General features: G+C 43.0%; 3 protein-coding genes and 1 non-coding gene across 7 annotated transcripts; 2 read left to right on the top strand and 2 right to left on the bottom strand.

Annotated features, from left to right (window-relative positions):
* Nucleotides 1–1,184: 1,184 nt before the first annotated feature.
* On the top strand, nucleotides 1,185–1,256 carry trnaq-cug (transfer RNA glutamine (anticodon CUG)). Its single transcript has one exon. It is a non-coding gene; the product is annotated as a tRNA-Gln (tRNA).
* A 121-nt stretch (nucleotides 1,257–1,377) lies between these two features.
* On the bottom strand, nucleotides 1,378–5,526 carry exosc9 (exosome component 9). Its single transcript, XM_076091131.1, has 12 exons — nucleotides 5,367–5,526; nucleotides 5,013–5,107; nucleotides 4,467–4,586; nucleotides 4,236–4,338; nucleotides 4,015–4,152; nucleotides 3,633–3,715; nucleotides 3,137–3,269; nucleotides 2,787–2,875; nucleotides 2,529–2,675; nucleotides 2,229–2,422; nucleotides 1,890–1,968; nucleotides 1,378–1,800 (listed from the first exon to the last, which is right to left on the bottom strand). Exons 1-12 carry the CDS (start codon nucleotides 5,430–5,432, stop codon nucleotides 1,737–1,739), a joined length of 1,311 nt encoding a protein of 436 aa, XP_075947246.1. The 5' UTR covers nucleotides 5,433–5,526; the 3' UTR covers nucleotides 1,378–1,736.
* Nucleotides 5,527–6,210: 684 nt separating this feature from the next.
* On the top strand, nucleotides 6,211–14,943 carry clgn (calmegin). Of its 3 annotated transcripts, none has more exons than XM_076091121.1 (15): nucleotides 6,211–6,404; nucleotides 8,489–8,749; nucleotides 8,874–8,947; nucleotides 9,121–9,179; nucleotides 9,488–9,629; nucleotides 9,830–9,911; nucleotides 10,119–10,311; nucleotides 10,436–10,625; nucleotides 10,825–10,938; nucleotides 11,019–11,175; nucleotides 11,415–11,630; nucleotides 11,784–11,900; nucleotides 12,021–12,210; nucleotides 12,353–12,498; nucleotides 13,138–14,943. In XM_076091121.1, the coding sequence occupies exons 2-15, from the start codon at nucleotides 8,489–8,491 to the stop codon at nucleotides 13,210–13,212; spliced, it is 2,016 nt and encodes a 671-aa protein (XP_075947236.1). In that variant the 5' UTR covers nucleotides 6,211–6,404; the 3' UTR covers nucleotides 13,213–14,943. The 3 variants fall into 3 exon arrangements, with proteins under 3 accessions (XP_075947236.1, XP_075947235.1, XP_075947234.1); XM_076091120.1 differs by having other exon boundaries at nucleotides 12,347–12,498; XM_076091119.1 differs by having other exon boundaries at nucleotides 6,212–6,404; nucleotides 12,347–12,510.
* Nucleotides 14,098–17,665, bottom strand: scoca (short coiled-coil protein a). Of its 2 annotated transcripts, none has more exons than XM_076091123.1 (4): nucleotides 17,536–17,665; nucleotides 16,330–16,401; nucleotides 16,137–16,217; nucleotides 14,098–15,837 (listed from the first exon to the last, which is right to left on the bottom strand). In XM_076091123.1, the coding sequence occupies exons 2-4, from the start codon at nucleotides 16,346–16,348 to the stop codon at nucleotides 15,695–15,697; spliced, it is 243 nt and encodes an 80-aa protein (XP_075947238.1). In that variant the 5' UTR covers nucleotides 16,349–16,401; nucleotides 17,536–17,665; the 3' UTR covers nucleotides 14,098–15,694. The 2 variants fall into 2 exon arrangements, with proteins under 2 accessions (XP_075947238.1, XP_075947237.1); XM_076091122.1 differs by having other exon boundaries at nucleotides 17,540–17,597.
* Between the last annotated feature and the right edge of the window lie 331 nt (nucleotides 17,666–17,996).

Here is a 17,996-nt window from a genome sequence, read left to right as displayed (position 1 = left end):
TAACACACATACTGTATAAACAACCACATACACACCCACACAATGAAACGGATAGGTTTTATAAACTCACTTTGAAAGGCACGGGAAATATTTGTCTTGTCCTGTGGAAAGAAAGTTGACACTGGTATTCTGCAAAATGCTGGATTACTTCGATGGCAATGGTTGCAAAGATGTGTAAATTGCTTTCTGCAATATCTACGCGTGCATGCTGTGGTATGGTTACGGTTAGGGAGAGATTATCGTTACATTTAATAAAAGTGACAAGAATAACTGCAGGTCTGTGACTTAATCTCAAAAAGCAACCCTGTGTGTCCTTTAATAGACTGAGAAGGCAATCGTGGTTTTGTGTGTTGGACTGTTGGACTACCGGGCTGAATGTGTGCGTGTGTCTTTGTGAAGAAGATACAGTTGAAGGAAAAGACAAAAAAAAAAAAAAAAAAAAGCAAAGCTTTGATTAAGTCCTGAACTCCTGGGGAGGATTTAATCAGAGGCATGATTTCACAATCACACAGCATGTGCACGACCTCATTTTCTTTTGGCTCTATTACATAGCAGTTAGGTATGTGTATCTGCTAAGAGAGGACTTGTCAACACTGGCACCTCAAAGTGTGCTTGATATGGCTCCAACAAAAAGAGTTGTGGCTACCGGTCTATTTGGATCTGGTTATCCCAGTGTAGGCGTATAATATAGTATATTATAATAAAATAAGTAGCTAAAAAGTCATAGTATAGTATACCAAAAAAAGGCATACAAAAGTCATAGTATAGTACAACTAAATAAGTCATAGTAGGCTATGTCGACCAAAGTCACAAAAAAAATCATGATATAGCTAATTGGCTCCAAAAGCAATCCCCGTAGACCCCCCATGTTAAAATATCCAAATTTAGAGGAGAAATAAACATGATTACAAACAAATTTGCGTGGATCCCTCCGCCCAAGGAAATATTTGCTGATTGATACTTAACATGCGGCCGATTAGCTCAGTTGGTTAGAGCGTGGTGCTAATAACGCCAACGTCGCGGGTTCGATCCCCGTACTGGCCACGACTATTTTAGTTGAAAATATAACTCCATCACACCGCGTGTTATTTCTCCTCATTGTCATACCTTTGACAATTATAGTCTCTCTGCAGTCCTGTAGTGTTTTCCTTTATCTTCAGACCATCAGACAAATGTGTCATTGGGGTTCCATGGTGTAATGGTTAGCACTCTGGACTCTGAATCCAGCGATCCGAGTTCAAATCTCGGTGGAACCTGAGTTTTATACCACATTTTTTACAATGAGTGATTATTTTACCTGTCTGAAAATAAATGCAAACAAAACGTATATATGTACATATTTGTGAGAGGCAGAAGTTCCATAAACATTTGACAAAATAAAGGTTACTATATTGATCTTTTTATTTTGATATACAATACCACAGATCCCATTTTCCTCACAAAATAAAGCACTTTGCAAAATCCTTTCATTGTTAAAAATCCTTTTCTATTCATTTGTAGGCGCAGTCCGTTTCTAAATCGGTTCAAATGGCTACAAACAAGAAGTAAAGTCCATGTGTAAAAATCCAACACTTGGAAGTGTTTCTGTTCCGTATTTGATCCCAATCCTCACCCATGGCATTTTGGGGTCATTTTAGCCAGAATGGGGGTCTTTGTTATGAGGAGGTGCTGCAGTGTCTGGCACTGCTGCAGATATGCAGATCTCTGGCTGCAGGAAGCTCCATGGGATCAGTCTTTCATTTTTTCTGTCTTTTCTTTGATGCTGCTGCCCCCTTCTGGTGGGACCTGCTTTCTGTATTTCTAGGAGCAAGAAAAAGGATGTAAATTTTAAAAAAAACATACATGCATACATTCTCAGTTGCTGTGCATAGAAAAACAGGTGCACCCACTTCGGAGTTTTGTCTGGTGTCTCTGGATGAAGTATGATCACATCCTCCTCTTCACTGTCAGATACCTCAACCACATCTCCTGTAGGCCAAAACAAAAATTAAACATACTGACAGAATAATCACTTATATCACCTCAGCTTAAATATTAATCAAATACACAGTATATATACACATCGGCGTGCTGGTTTGACATCAGATTCCAACCTGTTGCATCACTTTCTATATCAAACTACTTTTATGTTTGTTAACAATATTTTCCTGTCCTCTTTAGAAACAGAAACCATACCTATATAACTTTTACTTGACATAAGATTGTTTTTGTTTTTTAAGTTAACAGACCTTCTCTGCTCGCCTCCTTTTCATGCTGTTCCTCTTCCATCTTTGTAACCTTTTCCTCCTGTTCTTCATCACTGTTGTCACATTCTTCTGCTTCCTCTTCCTCTTCATCCTCCTCCTCCTCCAGTCCCCAGGTGTTCTGCAGTCCCTGCCCTACCTGACCCACACCTGGGACGGGCACCACGGGGGAACGCACCCTGGTATGTACGGTTAAGGAGCCACAGTGGGTAAAATATGGCAAAGTGACGGATAAAAAGTTAGACATTCCGGTAGGTGCTGCCGTTATTGCCGAGTTAAGGATACATCTGAGGTGGAGCCTCGGCTTTCTGGACGATGTCTTTGGCTCTTTCCGTCACATCCGTCATCTCCACTGAGGTCTCGTCTATTTTCAGTGCTGTGATTCGCTCCTGTGGCATGGACTCCGCAAAACCACACCTACCACCCTCCTTCCTGGAAAACGTAAAAATACAGAGTTCTTGTATATCTTCTAACGGCAACAACAGAGGTCAAAGTGTCCACTTCCACAATGCTGACGTGTGGTTATGTGATGTCACTGCTCACCTTGCTTTCTTGTCGTTCTCCAGGGCTTTGCTGAGGAGCTCTGTGATTTCAGACACTTTAACGCTGGCTATTTTACTGCATCTCATAACCTTCAACAGCACACACAAAAGATATACTGGTGTTAACATTTTAGTATTTTTCTCACGTGAATAGGTTTTTTCTTTTTGTTAAAACTTCACTTGTGTTCATTTTATCTTTTGTGTGTGTTTTACAGAGCACCTCGCCCAGCAAACACGGGCGTTTGCGAAGCTCCACAGTGAACAGAGTGACATTATTTTTTTAGAAAACAATTGATCTCCATCAAAATCAAACCAAAATCAACAGCGCAGTATTATCATGACTCTTTTTACCTGCTCTTTAAGCAACATGATGCCCCCGCTGGACTGAATGGAGCAGATTTCTCTGTGTTTGTTCATGGCAATCATCAGCAAGCCGTCCATCACTCGCTCCTCCCGTTCACAGGGGTCGACCAGCAGGTAGGTTCTGCAGAGCGAGAAGGAAGAACAGAAGAAGAACGCTTGCTATGATGAAGGGTAATGTTCATCCAATGACTGCCGAGCTTCAATTAGTCTGCTGGATACTTTTATTATTATAATAATCATTGTTTGTTGTATACACTTAGATGCCAGTTTATTAGGTACACCTAGCTAAAACTATTAGTTTTTGTTGAAACTGTTTTAGAGAGGCGTCAATTCAACTGTATGATTAATTTGTAGGACGTAGTTTTGGGTTAGGGTTGAATATTGTTGAATACACATGGGTGAGCGCCCCTCAAATAAAAATCTTACCTACTCAGTACTTTGCACAGAAAAAGATTCCGTCTTGTATTTAAATGTGATGCCTTACCCTTGTTGGAAGAAGGAGAAGCTGACACTGATGGGCATGTGGTAGATGCTCAGAGGAATAGGGTCTCTCTCCTCTGGACTGTACTAAGGGAGCACAGGAAAAAAAAAAAACTGAATTACAACCACAAAGTATGAAAAATATGTGGTGCAACATAACTGTGAGGTGTTTTTGTTTTGACAGTAAAAAAAGATGTATTGACACTGACATAAAAAAAAGAGTGGCCACTGTGGAATTAAAGCAGGACATTTGGCACATTATATTCCCTGTGAGCATCATCAAAGAAATTCAGATAACGGAGCAGTTTGGTGTTTGGAGCGTCAGGCTTTCCCCAGTAGATTCAGCGATGCAGAGACACCACCTGCTGCGTTTGTTGCTGACTCACCACTGTGACTTCATCTCCCTGGATGCCGACATCAGGACGTCTGAAGTGGCACAGAGCGGTGATGGCAGCGATGCTGGCAGCATCCATCAGGTTCCCATCATGATTCAACATGTGAACATCCACTCTGATCTGCCACACCTGAACACACACACATCATCATTATACGGTTGTTCTCTCTTCTTTTCTTTTCTTTTACGTGTGTGTGTGTGTGTGTGTGTCACCTTTTCTCCAGACACCACACACAGGGACTCAGTATCAATGCACTTGGAGTTCCTCAAGCATCTCTCCAGCTGTCTGTTTAACTTCACTGACAACTCAGACTGTCTGGAGAGAACAAACAAAACACCACAGATGATTTACACTCTCTGCACAAACAGTTGGAGCAAATGAACTATGTCTCAGACACAGTTCTAGTTTAATACATAAAAACTAAAAAGGTTTTTTTTCCTCACCTGCCTTGTTCAAATGCTGGTGAGGCCATGGGTGACAGCTCGATGTTGAAGAACATGATTCCCTCGTTTGGTCGATTTTCTTTAGGAGTCACCAGCTCAGATGACACCTGGGCCATGACCCTGAAGAGTGCAGCACATTAATACTCCATTAACACAAAAAATATATAACTTCACGGTGTTTTTAAATTTTAAAAAATGCATACGAGTGTGGGTGCATGACATGGGCAAGTGCTCACTTCAATTTTGCACAATATCAGTGCCAAGCATTGTTTATCCCATCCCTTTATTTTAACGTGTATTATAAACGTGAAAGTTGATGGGAAAAAGTTTATAAAATAATGCACAAGACATGTTGAATTCCCAATCTGATAGAATGGTGCAAAAACAGAAACGCTGTATATGAAGCTGTCAAACTGTACAGCAAAAAAATCCTTTATGGCCAACTCTAAGGTTAATTGAGCAAAGTTTGGGGAAAGATTCATGAGGAGGTAACGGGGTGAAAAAGCTAAACACTTGACTTTACATATATCTAGCATTAGCTTATACCTGGTTTTTCCCAGATCCACAAAGCAGCATCCATAGTCAGTCCCAAATGTGATCTTCATCTTTCTGTAGTCGTAGGTCTGTCGTCCATCCAGACGCTGCAGGGAGACGACAGGTGAAACTCTAACTAAGGACAACAAAGCCTCCAAAGCAGACATTCATGAACCAAACTCACTGAAGAACTTTCTATTTCCAATTTCACTGTAGTATTTGGTTATAGTTTCCGGCGTGTATTTAAGGAATTCACGATACACCGAAAGCTTATTTATTCTACATCGGTATGGCTTTCCGTTTGTGCAACATGTATTTTGTCGTCAGTTTTATATTTAAGTGCAAACTTATCAGAAACCAGCTCACCTTTTTCTCTTCGATCGCTTTGAGCAAGAAATCCCGCTCGCAGTTAGACAGCGGTGTGTCCTTCATTCTGAGGGTTCTTGGGTGACTGCAGACAGATTTCAATAATGCAGTTCACAACTGCACTGCCGACAAGCATGTGGCCACCATAGAAATGTTCTGAACTCTACCCCGGATGTGCATACTACATGCCATAGTAAAGGTTGGGGTAAATCATTTTCTTTATTTGACTATTTCGGAATGATTGTACATAATTGTTATTATGTTAGCATATTTGTGCTTGTGTTATTATGATCCAGATATTCGTTAGCAGTATATGACCAAGGAACATTTTTAGTAGAAAGTAAGCTTTTACTTTGAAAGGCAGCTGCAAAGTGAATTTCTGATGCCCTAAAGTGAACTCGTTGTTTGGGGCTTTCAAAGTTCTAAATATTTCCAGCATTTTATTGAGTAAATATGAATCCTGTTGCTAAAGGAGTTTTTGGTGACTGTATTTTAGAACTTCATTGACAAACTGAGTATCGTTGATAAAAGGTTAAAAACTACATTTCAAAACAACACTACAACTAAATGGTGCTCCATAAAACGTGAAGAAATATTTTTTACAAAGGTGGAGAATTTATTCTATATCGCTTCAGTTGTAACTGTAGTTTATTCAGAACGTATCTCATGCAAAATAATAGCAATATTGGAGTGAAATGCCCCTACGAGTGTTATCTATTCCGAGCAGCCCCCGGTAATGCTCTCATCTCCGCTAATATTTTGCTGCACGTGAAGGCAGCATTCACGCTCTCTAACCCTGCGCAATGTGCGCATGCGTCATGCCCATTTGCTGAGGGACTTGCTCGCGCTCATCAACCGCGCACCGTTATCCGGGGCCAAGCTGTCATCTACGTTCCGTCCTCTCCAGCCGAGAACCGTGTATCTGTACACGGCGGGCCTCGGTGATCCTCCGAGCAGGAGAAACGCACAAGATACTTACTCTGTAGAAAAAGCTGTTATCAAGACATTTTCTCTGCAATTGACAAGAAGGCGCAAAAGGTTTGTTTTGTGTGCGCTCATTCATTCTCTCCCATCGCACCCCTGTGCGACATTACTACTAATTCAGCAAGCTAACCGTAGCTGTCCAATCATTTCTTCAGTCTTCGGCCTCCCTTTGCTTTGAAATGCATATTTTTCGTTTAGCGTTTTTAACTCCAGGGCGTGTTTGATTAGCGGGCTCATCGTATAAGCCCATTAGTCTACCGTTAGTCTACTAGATGAGCTCGTGTTATGCTAACGTTTGCGCGATGTGCACTTAGCATAGCGAGCTAGGTGTTGCAGCCAGAGCCATTTATCTACAATAGTTTAGATATTGCAGTGTTCGGTGGCAGCCATGTTGGCTCCTTAACCCTGTCCTGTGACCTTTTCTGTGTACTTTCTAGATCTGTTCAGTAATAAGCTTTTCTTAGAAAGAGATTGAAAAAAAGTATGATTGCCGTATTTTAATTAATTATGGTTATAATCTGTATGGCTTGGCTGTGCTGTGTTGTGCTTTGAGTTGCTCTCTACATGTACAACATAGTGGATATTGTTGCTGTATTATTGTATTCATGTTTTTCTGTTTCCTGATCACTTGATTGGTTTCACACACGTCAAAAGACACTAAGACTGGTATATTTATAGAAATATTAAGTAATGTGTATTATCCTTTTATAAACTAAAATCATATGGAACATTTTCCAAAACTGGAATGATTATGTCTGAGAGGAATATTTCATTTGCACTGTTTAATCTAAAACTGGTGTATTAACCTGACTGTGCCTCCTTGTCACCATTGACCTAGTTCACTGTCCCTGACATTTTATAGACATATGGGGTATGAATGCATTCAACTAGTAAAAGGTTTGCCTCAAATGGTTAATTTTACCGTTGAGGTTGCCATAAAGTGCACTCTGCAAGAGCCATGCTCTCATCTGTGAAGGTAAATGGCCCTTTGTCATTGTAAAGAAGCTGAGCCTTCATCAAAGTATTGTGCCCCTTTAGCAGGTACTTCTTTTATTGACGCAAATGAAAGTCATTGGTTAGAATAGAAGAACCAAGAACTTACAGTTTTGACTCTAAATGTCACTGGTTGAGAACCACCGTTGACTCTTGTTGAAGTCAAGAAGCCAATTCATTGATTAATCCACTGCCACATGTGACCACCTCATACATTAAATATTAGGATTGTGTGCAGGAAGTGTTCCTACTATCAGAAACATGGGATGTGGCCATGATTTCTTACAAACTGTTGCATTGCTTGCATTAAGACCAAAGATGCAAATAACTGAGCCACATTCTGATGCTTTTTAAGACAAGATGTATTATTTGTTCATCATCTCTCCCTTGTGTTTACCCTGTTGATCCCCGTGCACTCCGTTTACCTAACAGAACAACAGCAGCATGGGAATCAAAGTTGATTAAGAATGAAGGGGAGCGTGCTGCTGTGCCGTCTGCACTGATGCTTTTTAAAGTCCTGCTGCTCTCAAGCGGAGTAAGCAGGTGTGGCCAGCTCGATAGGTCATTACAGCTGTTGTTTGGTGTCACAAAAATCTGAATTGTACCAGTAATCACCAGGTAGGGTTTCAAATGCATTTTAGGACACACAAAAAAAGATTCTAATACGATGCGTCACAAATTAGGACTAGTAAGGGTATTTTAGAAAGAGGACATATTATAAATCCAAAGAGGCTTGTATTGTACAGATGTTAGTGGCATCTGCTTAGAAGGAGTCCGTCTTTTTGATTTAGCTGGTGGGAATGCGTTGCCGCAGAGAAGGGTCAGTCTTGTGAGATAAGGATGTGATCTGAGGACACAGGCCCTACATCAAGTAACACTGTTCTAATGTGATGGCAATCTCTTTGTTTTTTTCTCTCACCCTCTTATCCTTTCATCCTTTTACGCACTTGTGATTTCTATTTATATCATTGATGTCCACCTCCTCCCCGCGCACACATCCCTTTCCTCTCCATAAATAACATCTCACACCTGCCCCCTTCCTCCCATCCCTTATCCTCCCTCACCCTCCTCACACCGTGCTCATCTCTGACGCCCTTATCACACACTCTGTTCACCCGTCTGCTATCTCTACCCTCCCCCTACAGATGAAGCTGGAAAGGGGTTGGATGTGGTGCATGCTGCTCCTGTCCTCGCTGGCTGTGGCGACCCAGGAGACACAGTTGGACATTGATATTTCAGACATGGATGAAGATATGGGGTTGGACGAGGAGGAATTAAAGGTTCTGATGGCAGAGGAGGTGGAGGAGGAGGAGGAAGCAGCGACAGTGATGGATGAAAACCTCTTCGATGAGACAGACGGCACAGCAAGTGGGAAGGCTGGAATGGATGCAAATGTCTCCTTCCAGGTCAGAAATGGGTCATAGGTTAAGTAAAGCTCATTTGTGATGTTGAAGTGTGTCACGGCTTTTTTGGATTCGGGGAACGTGGCCTGTAAAATAACTTCTAATTTATGTTTTTTTTGTTCCGCAGGTAACATACAAGACTCCCGTCCCGACTGGAGATGTGTACTTTGCAGAGACGTTTGATGACGGCTCTCTGGAAAGGTAGAGCCTGACAAATCTACCCCCAAGGGTGGCTAAAAATACAGCGTAAATGTTTAATTCCTGCTCGGATAGATGAGCCTCCGACCCCAGATAAACTTACACAATCAGTGGTTGTAGTGTGTTCACATATTGATGTGTGGAAGCTGAGGGTTTTGTGATGTTCATCTCCATAGTTGGCAGCTCTCAAAGACAGTGAAGGGGGATGCAGATGACGACATCGCCAAATATGACGGTTTGTTCCTTTTTCTTCCCGCCCTCTTGGCTTATCTAAATGTGTGCGTACGAGAGCTTGTAGAGAGGCACAACTGGCTGTTTTTATCTTTACTTCGCACAGACACATGTATGCTGTAAATAAAGATATTTAGTCTTATTTTTCTTTGGGCAACCATCGCTACTGGATAACACTTTGCAGCGTCATTGCTGTGATATGAGGTCCAACGCCTCAGTTGGACTTTAATGTAGACGACACTAAAGCCGCCTCAAGCAGAGACTTTGCGACCACACCGTGATAATAAACGTTGAATGTCTCTCTGTCTGTAGGGAAGTGGGCTGTGGAGCAGCTGAAGGAGAACAAAGTTCCAGGAGACCAGGGTCTGGTGCTCAAGTCCCGGGCCAAACACCACGCCATCTCCGCAATGCTGAACAAACCCTTTGTCTTCCAGGATGAACCTCTGGTCGTACAGTGAGTTCAAACACACACACACACACACGTGAAAACATTATTTTTTTAGTTCATGCAAGTGGACTTTTTTCTCCATGAGCTACAGTGTTTCGTGGATGGATAAGTGTGTGACTTAAATCTTCTTATTTGCATTTTCAAGTTTACTAAACCATGTGAAATAATGCGACTTGTTAAGTTGTTTTGTTGTGTTCTGGTTGCAGGTATGAGGTGAATTTCCAGGATGGCATCGACTGTGGTGGAGCCTACATCAAACTGCTTTCAGACACTGGCAATCTCAATCTGGTTGGTATACATGTCGTCATTCTCCCTGGCTCTGTTTATGTGTAATGTTTTAATGTGCACAGGCCATTTGATGGGCACGTCTATCAAAAGCATCTTACACTGAAGCAAATACTGAAGATACCTTGACCTGAATCCAAAACCTTCAGAGCATTCCTCCTCTGTCTTGTGTACACTCTTTTAAAATAAACTTTTTTTTCTTCACTTAAGGAGCAATTCCACGACCGTACATCGTACTCTCTCATGTTCGGACCAGACAAGTGTGGCGAGGACTACAAGCTGCACTTCATCTTCCGCCACCAGAATCCTCTGAACAAAGACACGGAGGAGAAGCATGCCAAGAGGGCTGATGTCGACCTCAAGAAGTTCTACACTGACAAGAAGACTCACCTCTACACTCTGGGTACAGGAGAATATATACGTTTTTACATCTGTCTGAAATGTAATAGCTTACATGCCTATCTCTGCCTTTTTTTTAAATAAAATGTACATTTCTCATTTTGCTCACATGTTTCCCCCGTTGTTAGTCCTGAACCCAGACAACAGCTACGAGATGTTCATAGACCAGTCCAGCGTGAGCCGCGGCAGCCTGCTGCACGACGTGGTGCCTCCAGTCAACCCACCCAAAGAGATAGACGACCCACATGACTCTAAGCCGGAGGACTGGGACGAGAGGGCCAAGATGCCTGACCCCGAGGCTGCCAAGCCCGATGACTGGTGACCGCAAGCCACATACTAGTAGACAGTACAGATCCTGTTGCAGATTGGACCTAGTCATCAATTGTGTGTGTGTGTGTGTGTGTGTGTGTGTGTGTGTGTGTGTGTGTGTGTGTGTGTGTGTGTGTGTGTGTGTGTGTGTGTGTGTGTGTGTGTGTGTGTGTGTGTGTGTGTGTGTGTGTGTGTGTGTGTGTGTCAGGGACGAAGATGCTCCAGCAAAGATTGAAGACCCTGACGCTTTGAAGCCAGAGGACTGGCTGGACGAAGAACCAGAGTTTGTCTCCGACCCCAACGCTGAGAAACCAGAAGACTGGTAAAATGAACATGGTCACCAAACAAACCCACACCCGGCAGTTTGAACGATCAAGCCTGACCGCTCTTCTCTGTGTGCAGGGATGAGGAGATGGATGGAGAGTGGGAAGCCCCGCAGATTCCTAACCCAGCCTGTGAGACGGCCCCCGGCTGTGGGGAGTGGAAGCGTCCACAGATCAACAACCCTCAGTACAAGGGCAAGTGGAAAGCCCCTCTGGTGGACAATCCCAACTATCAGGTGACTATAGCATTAACTAAACCAGGTGTTTTGGAGTTTTATTTAATTTCTCTTTTAGGAACTGTTTCTAGCTTCTTTTTTTTGTAGAGCACAAATAATGAGGTGCACGCTACAGCACTCTGCCAGTTCACTCTCTGTATTACTTGTAACACCTCTGACCTGTCCTGTTGGAGACGCTGTATGTTTGTGCACCAGCTGAAGCCACCATAATTGTTTTCCCTCTACATTCTTGTCCCCAGGGAGTCTGGAAGCCGCACAAGATCAATAACCCGGATTATTTTGAGGACCTGCAGCCGTTCAGGATGACACCTTTCAAGGCTGTGGGCTTGGAGCTGTGGTCCATGACCGCTGATATCTACTTTGACAACTTCATTATCACCTCGCACAAGGAAGTGGCCGACCGCTGGGCCTCCGACAGCTGGGGGCTGAAGAAACTGGTGGCCAGCGCTAACGAGGTCAGTGTGATGTTTTTGTAAGGAGCAGCACCCTCACAGACACTTACATTATCACTGTGTGCATATAATTTACTGTCAGTATCTGTGTGAGAGAGGTTCACAAAGGCTCACTATTTGCTCTTGCTCTTGTCTTTCGCTCCTCGATCCCACCAGCCGGGGATTTTCGCTCAGCTGATGATCGCAGCAGAGGAACGGCCGTGGCTATGGGTGATTTACATACTGACAGTTGGCCTGCCTGTTGGACTGGGTGTGCTCTTCTGCTGGCCAAAGGTACTGTGAACCTAATGAGGGATTTATTTATTGTGTGTTTCCCATCCTCAATTTATGCGAAGCACTCCAGCAGACCCCCTCTAAACCAGACTGTGATCCCATCTCCTGTTTGCGTCACAGAAATCAGATGACGACTACGTGTACAAGAAGGTGGATCCTCCCCGGGCTGATGTAGAGGAGGAGGAGGAGGAGGAGGAGGAGGAGGAGGAGGAAGAAGAAGAGGAGGAAGAAGAAGAAGAAGAGGAGGCGGCGGCAGCAGGAGATGAGGAAGACAAAGCAGCTGAGGCTGCAGAAGGTGCTCCAGCTGCAGGTTAGAGGGTCAAACACACACACACACTCTTCTGTTGTTGCTTTATTGATCAGAGTATTGGTCTTTTGCTACATTGTTCTAGACTCATATTTCTTTGTCCTTACTGTCATTACCGTTACTCTGTCTCCTTCAAAAGCAACAGAAGAGGAGGAGGAGGAGGATGAAGCCGATGCGGGAGGTGACAATCTAGAGGAGGAGGAGGATGAGGAGGAGGAGGAGGAAGAAGAGGAGGAGGAGGAGGGAGGAGAAGAGGAGAGCAAAGCTCCTGAGCGAACATTAGAAGAGGAGGTGGGTGTCGTGGTGAGTTATTCTTACCTGCAGAGCAACATGAGCTGATGGTGTTGGTAGAGATCTTGGGGTTCATGCACACGCTAGGAATTAATACCTAGAACCAGGTCCTTGAATTTCATTAACCATACTCATGGCCTTGAATACATTATGTTTAAAAAGTTAGCTAAAATGTTGCCGTTTGGTGTACTGATACAAGGTGCAAAGCACCTCATGGACTTATAAATGCCCCACTTTCTTTTATCATATGCGCACACTCACACACACACACACACATGGTGAGCCAGTCTCTTGTGGCCTGCAGACAATACACTGAACAGGATCGTTCCCTCACCTCCCCTGTGTTGAGACTGTCTCACGTCTCGGACACTGTCCTTGCCCTTGTGTGAAATGTGCTCGGCTCTTTTTCTGAGAGTGATCATGTATCACTCTACTTGGCATTTAAAAGGCCTTTAATTTAATTAAATCAGTTTGATTTGACTTGATACAAAGTCAAGACACCCTGTAACATGGGGCGAACTCTACACTTGGATTTGTTAACATGTCGGTCATGTGAAAAATGCAAGAGGGACGTTTTGTATCTCATCCATTAAATCTGCCTTTTTTTCCTTTCTCTTTCTTTCCGATTGTGGCCCCCAGTCGAAGGAGGGAGGAGACGTCACTGAAGAGAGCCACAAACAAGCTGTGAGAAAGAGGAGGGTACGGAAAGACTGAAGAGGTGAACCCCCACGCCTGCCGTCTCCTTTCTCCCCTAAATGCGGAGGAGGTGGAAAGGGCCGTCTCAGCTGCTGCTCCGCCCTCTCTGAGCAGAGCAGCATGCATTTCCTCCCAACCACCCGGTAGCCTGCAGTCACCTCCTCGGCTACACCCATCACAGGGCCGCAGTCTCCCAAACCACATCCTGCATCCCTCGTCTCGTCTAGTCTCCTCCCTGCCTGCTCATTGAACGATCAGATGAATCAATCCCCCGGAGATTCTGTGCATTTAGATGTTTTTCTTCCTCCATCCTGAGCTTCCGCGCTTTCTTCATCGTTCTTCTCTCCTCTAAGCCGTTGCTGTCACCAATGTCTGTCAGCCTGAAAAGGCCCACCTCTTCCACCACTGTTCCTGTTGAGGCAGTTTTCTTAAATACGACATGCCACTGATGTGCTTATTCTGAACCTAGGTGTGTTTCAAAGGTCTAGGTCTGATCCAAACACTGAATGCCTTGGCCATCCGTTGTCAATAAGACAAGATTCGTAGGTTTCTGCAGCAAACCACTGGATATTAAACCTACCGAAAACACGTCTCATTCAGTCAGTACACAGCAGCGCTTTCCCAGAGTATCTAGACTAGCTGGAGTTCAGATCCAAGATTATTGCCTGGGAAAAACATTGATGATAACTTATTTGTTTTATATTATTGTCTCAAGCTTTTGTAGATCATGTTCTTGCCAGATTCTGGCAGGAATCCCTGTTTACATTTGTTCGCAAATTGTACATTGCTCTTGAAAATAAAACTATTTAATACAAAAACTATATATATATATATATCAACACTTTCTGTTGCGCTCCTGAAAGTTAATGTAGGATTAGTTGACAAAAGACCCAGAGAAAGGAGTGATCTTAGGTTTTTATTAAAACAAAAAACAGTTTAAAGGCAAAGGTGCAGGGTGTCTACACACAAGACAGTTGGTACCAGGGCGTGTGTAGGTAGGGCATATTCATAGCCAGACAGAAGAAATGATACTGTACACCTGTTAAAAATATCAAAATAACCTCAATAAATTACATCATATACAGTGTTTATAGCCTCCCATAATAACTTCACCCCTTTCAAACAGCACCACAGTTACTTGATGTTTACACATGAATTACTGCTTTCCAGACATTATTGAACTGGATACATTTAAAGGGAATGCAAATGTGTTCAGATTACATGACTTCATCTCTTTACACCCTCATTATTTTTGTACCTGATGCAGCAGAAGTGTTGGAAGACACACCCTCCACTCTGCTGCACACCGAGTACATCAGCACATTTTACAGTCAAACCCCTCCTCTAGCAGGTGGTGTACTCCAGGCCTGGCCGGATGGATCAATAGCACTCAAGGCCTCTTTACTTAAAGGGGAAGGCATCCCTTTCTCCCCCCCCCCCCCCCTTTCTTTCCCCCCTCCCTCCTCCTCCTCGTGTCTTTTGACTCATCTGGCCCATTTAGTCCATCTGTCCCCCCCCCCTCTAACAGGATGAGTACACACAATGTAATAATGCAGGGTTTGTCTCCGAGTCAGCCCGGCTACATTTATGTCCATTTCCTTTGTTACATTACAGTCTGGGCCATAACCCTCATACATGACATGATCAACTGAAAGGGTTACAAATACTTTGAAGTGCAAAATGAAAATCGTGTGTAATTGTGATTTAAAAAAAAAAATTGAACCACTTGCAATAAAACATTGATAAGTTAAGATTTACACTTTTATGAAGTCTACATAACTTTTAGTTTCTCTGTGCTTTTACTTGCATTGTTGCCGAGCTCTCAATGGCACCTATCTAATAAATTTTATTCTCAGTAATACTGTTCAGTTTGACTGCTTTTAAATGGCAGAATACAGTCATGTTTCATATAGACATGACATCCAAGACCTACCGAAAAACTCCAGCTGATGTAGATAATATTTTACAAAAAGAAATAAACCAGTGTTGAAATGAGCTTTATGGTCAACCAGTATTTGTAATATTTTTGATTTGTTTTCACCCACTTACAGGTCAGTTTGAGACAGGAACACTATCAGAAAGTTGGGAAAATCACAGAAAATCTGAATTGTCCTCAAACACAAAACCAAGCAGGTAAAGCAGAACTAATAATTATTTTACAGATACTACTTTGACAGAGAGCATTAAGAAGAAACTCACGGTACAAATGACCCTTAACCGCTTCATATACATAGTCTGGTTCTGTAGTGTGGAGAGGGAGCTGCTGCAAAACAGACCTGGGTCAAACTAACATTAAATTCATCTATTTCTGAGTCAGCGGGACATGTGACAAAATCGGTTTATGTTTTTGATAATTAAATAGTTAGTTTCGACTCGGGTAAGTGGGCTGTAACGGTTACAGAAACCCAGGTCAGCTGAGTAAACAAACCCCTCTCCATGTCTCAGTGGTGGGTTCCCTCTCCCAGCTGCTGGCATGGGACTGTGTTTTTCTGAGGGTCCCTCACTTCCGTTTGCTCTTGGTGTCGGTGGTCTGGAAGACGCTGGAGGCAGACATGAGGTTCTCAATGTACTGCCCAAGGACTTGGTTCTCAGATTTTAACTTCAGGTTCTCCTCCTTGACTGCGTCAACCCGCGCTGACAGGTCTGGAACAAAGACAAAGTCCATGGTCTACTCGGCTTACGTTTTAAGTTCTGACAGTCCACAGCTGTGCTGGATAACATGTTTTTTTATAACAACAGACATCTGGTTGGCGACATTTAGCCTAGTGAAACTATTATGGCCATCAAGTTACTCTATGTAACTCAGAGTTATCAGATTCAACAACTATCACTATCTTGAATTCATGTTACAGATATATTTCCCATTTTTTTCATAATTTTTGAGAATGTGAAAAGGAGATGGAGGGAGAGTGTAGGAGAGGAGATAAAGGTGTGTGTGTTACCTTCTAGCGTGTGCTGAAGTTCCAAAACTTGATTTATTAACCTCGTCTTCTCCTCCATCTCCACCTGGTTCTCCATGTCTCCTGCAATAGATACAAACGCTGATGCTATTCACATGCACTTGAAACATATTATCTTATTATTACATTATCGGACATAATAGTGTTTCACAAAGCTGCGTGTATGCAGACGCACCATCTATATCGCAGTTCATGATGAAAAGCTCGTTCTCCTGTTTAGTATACAGGGCTGCAGATCCACTGTCCACTGTAAAAGAACAAGAACAGACACTGTAAGCTCCATGAAGCAGTCATACGTCTGATAATAGGAGGTTCTAGCATGATGAATATTTCAAATGCTGGCAAAGACTCCTGCCATTATCTACTTCCCTGTTCATATGAATAACACCAATTACCAGGGGACCAGGGCTTCCCTGGGAAACTGTTTAGTCAAGGTGGTAAGAGGAACTAAGTGTGTTCACGTTCATCTTGTAAATCGAAAATAAATAAACTATATATTTTTTAGTAAGGGTGCCTAATACTGTGCCGAGCTCCTTCATGAACTCATCAAGGTGGTAAGCCACTCAGATCTAGATCCACCTTGTCCTGTGATCATTTAAGTTAGTCAATGATGGCCTAAACATAGTCACATTAAACAAAGAGCATTTGTTGTGTGAAATGGCACCCCTTTCTTTTTCAATTTGTCATTTCGTAAAGGTGTATTGTTTTACTATGTTAGCAGAGGAGACCTTTGTTTCATGCAAGGTGGCTTACCTCCGCTATAAATACAAAGGAAGCATCCTTGACTTTATATGTAAACTACATCCGTATTCACTGAACAGGAGCACTAAAACAATACTGCTTAGCTGGAATTTGCTAGCTAAACATGCTATACGTTGCTAAACATGGTTGCGTCTATGTTTACTGTCAGTAAACTGGGTGTGAGATGATGTGGTGATGCTACATACAACGAGCAACTAACGGCAAAATTACAGTCAATCGTTACATGCCACAGATACATGACAGCCAGTTAGCTTCATCATTATCAGGACGTGTCCGATAATGGACGCGTGTACTTTTACTAGCTATGTCGCTAAGCTAACTGATGTCAGCGGTCTGGCTAGTTACACCAACTGAGCAACTACTTCAACACCCAATGTGAAGTCAGTTACTCGCAAAACCCAACCATAATGAACTCGTCTGATATTCAGAGGCGACTCTTTGATAAATACATTTAATAACCGGACAACACCCAGAGTTATGCTACCGCTAACTGCTAACGTTACAAGCTAACTGCTGCTGCTAGCTAGCATTAGCTTCAAACTGCTAATGGAAAGGCTAGCTGTGATTTAGCTACTCAAATTTAATTTTACACAAAACGCATGCCGGCATTTAGACTCACCTACTGCAGTAAATGTCTCCGTTTAGCGGAGTGACCCTGTAAACAGACTAGAGGCTATGTGGTGATGGTGAGGATAATGATGATAGCGACGTCACCGAGTGTGCGTGACCACACCAGCCGACGGGAGGGGGGGCACACAAACACACACACATAGCGCACACACACACACCACACACTTGCTGCAGTCCTCACAGATGCTCAGGCCTTCAGTCATTCCCACTGCTATAATATCACGAGAGCAGCAATGTCATTCCCACCAGACCTTTGCATGTTTTTGTTTTTCTGCATCTAGATTTCTTTCTGTCCTTCTGTCTGTCTGTATGCATGAATGGAGTGGTTGCCAGCCTTTGTAAACATTAATATACACATGTCACCGAGTCTCCCCAGTGGGTGTAGTATTCTTGCAGTCTCTGTGTTGTCTCTGCTCGATCTGAGGAGTCCATATGCTGCTGCTTGTTAGC

The sequence above is a fragment of the Anarhichas minor genome, unplaced genomic scaffold, assembly GCF_050575085.1.
Source record: "Anarhichas minor isolate MPS153535 unplaced genomic scaffold, ASM5057508v1 ptg000014l, whole genome shotgun sequence".
Classification (NCBI taxonomy): domain Eukaryota; kingdom Metazoa; phylum Chordata; class Actinopteri; order Perciformes; family Anarhichadidae; genus Anarhichas; species Anarhichas minor.
Note: the sequence above shows the minus strand (reverse complement) of the source record. Positions and strands in the feature narration are given on the sequence as shown.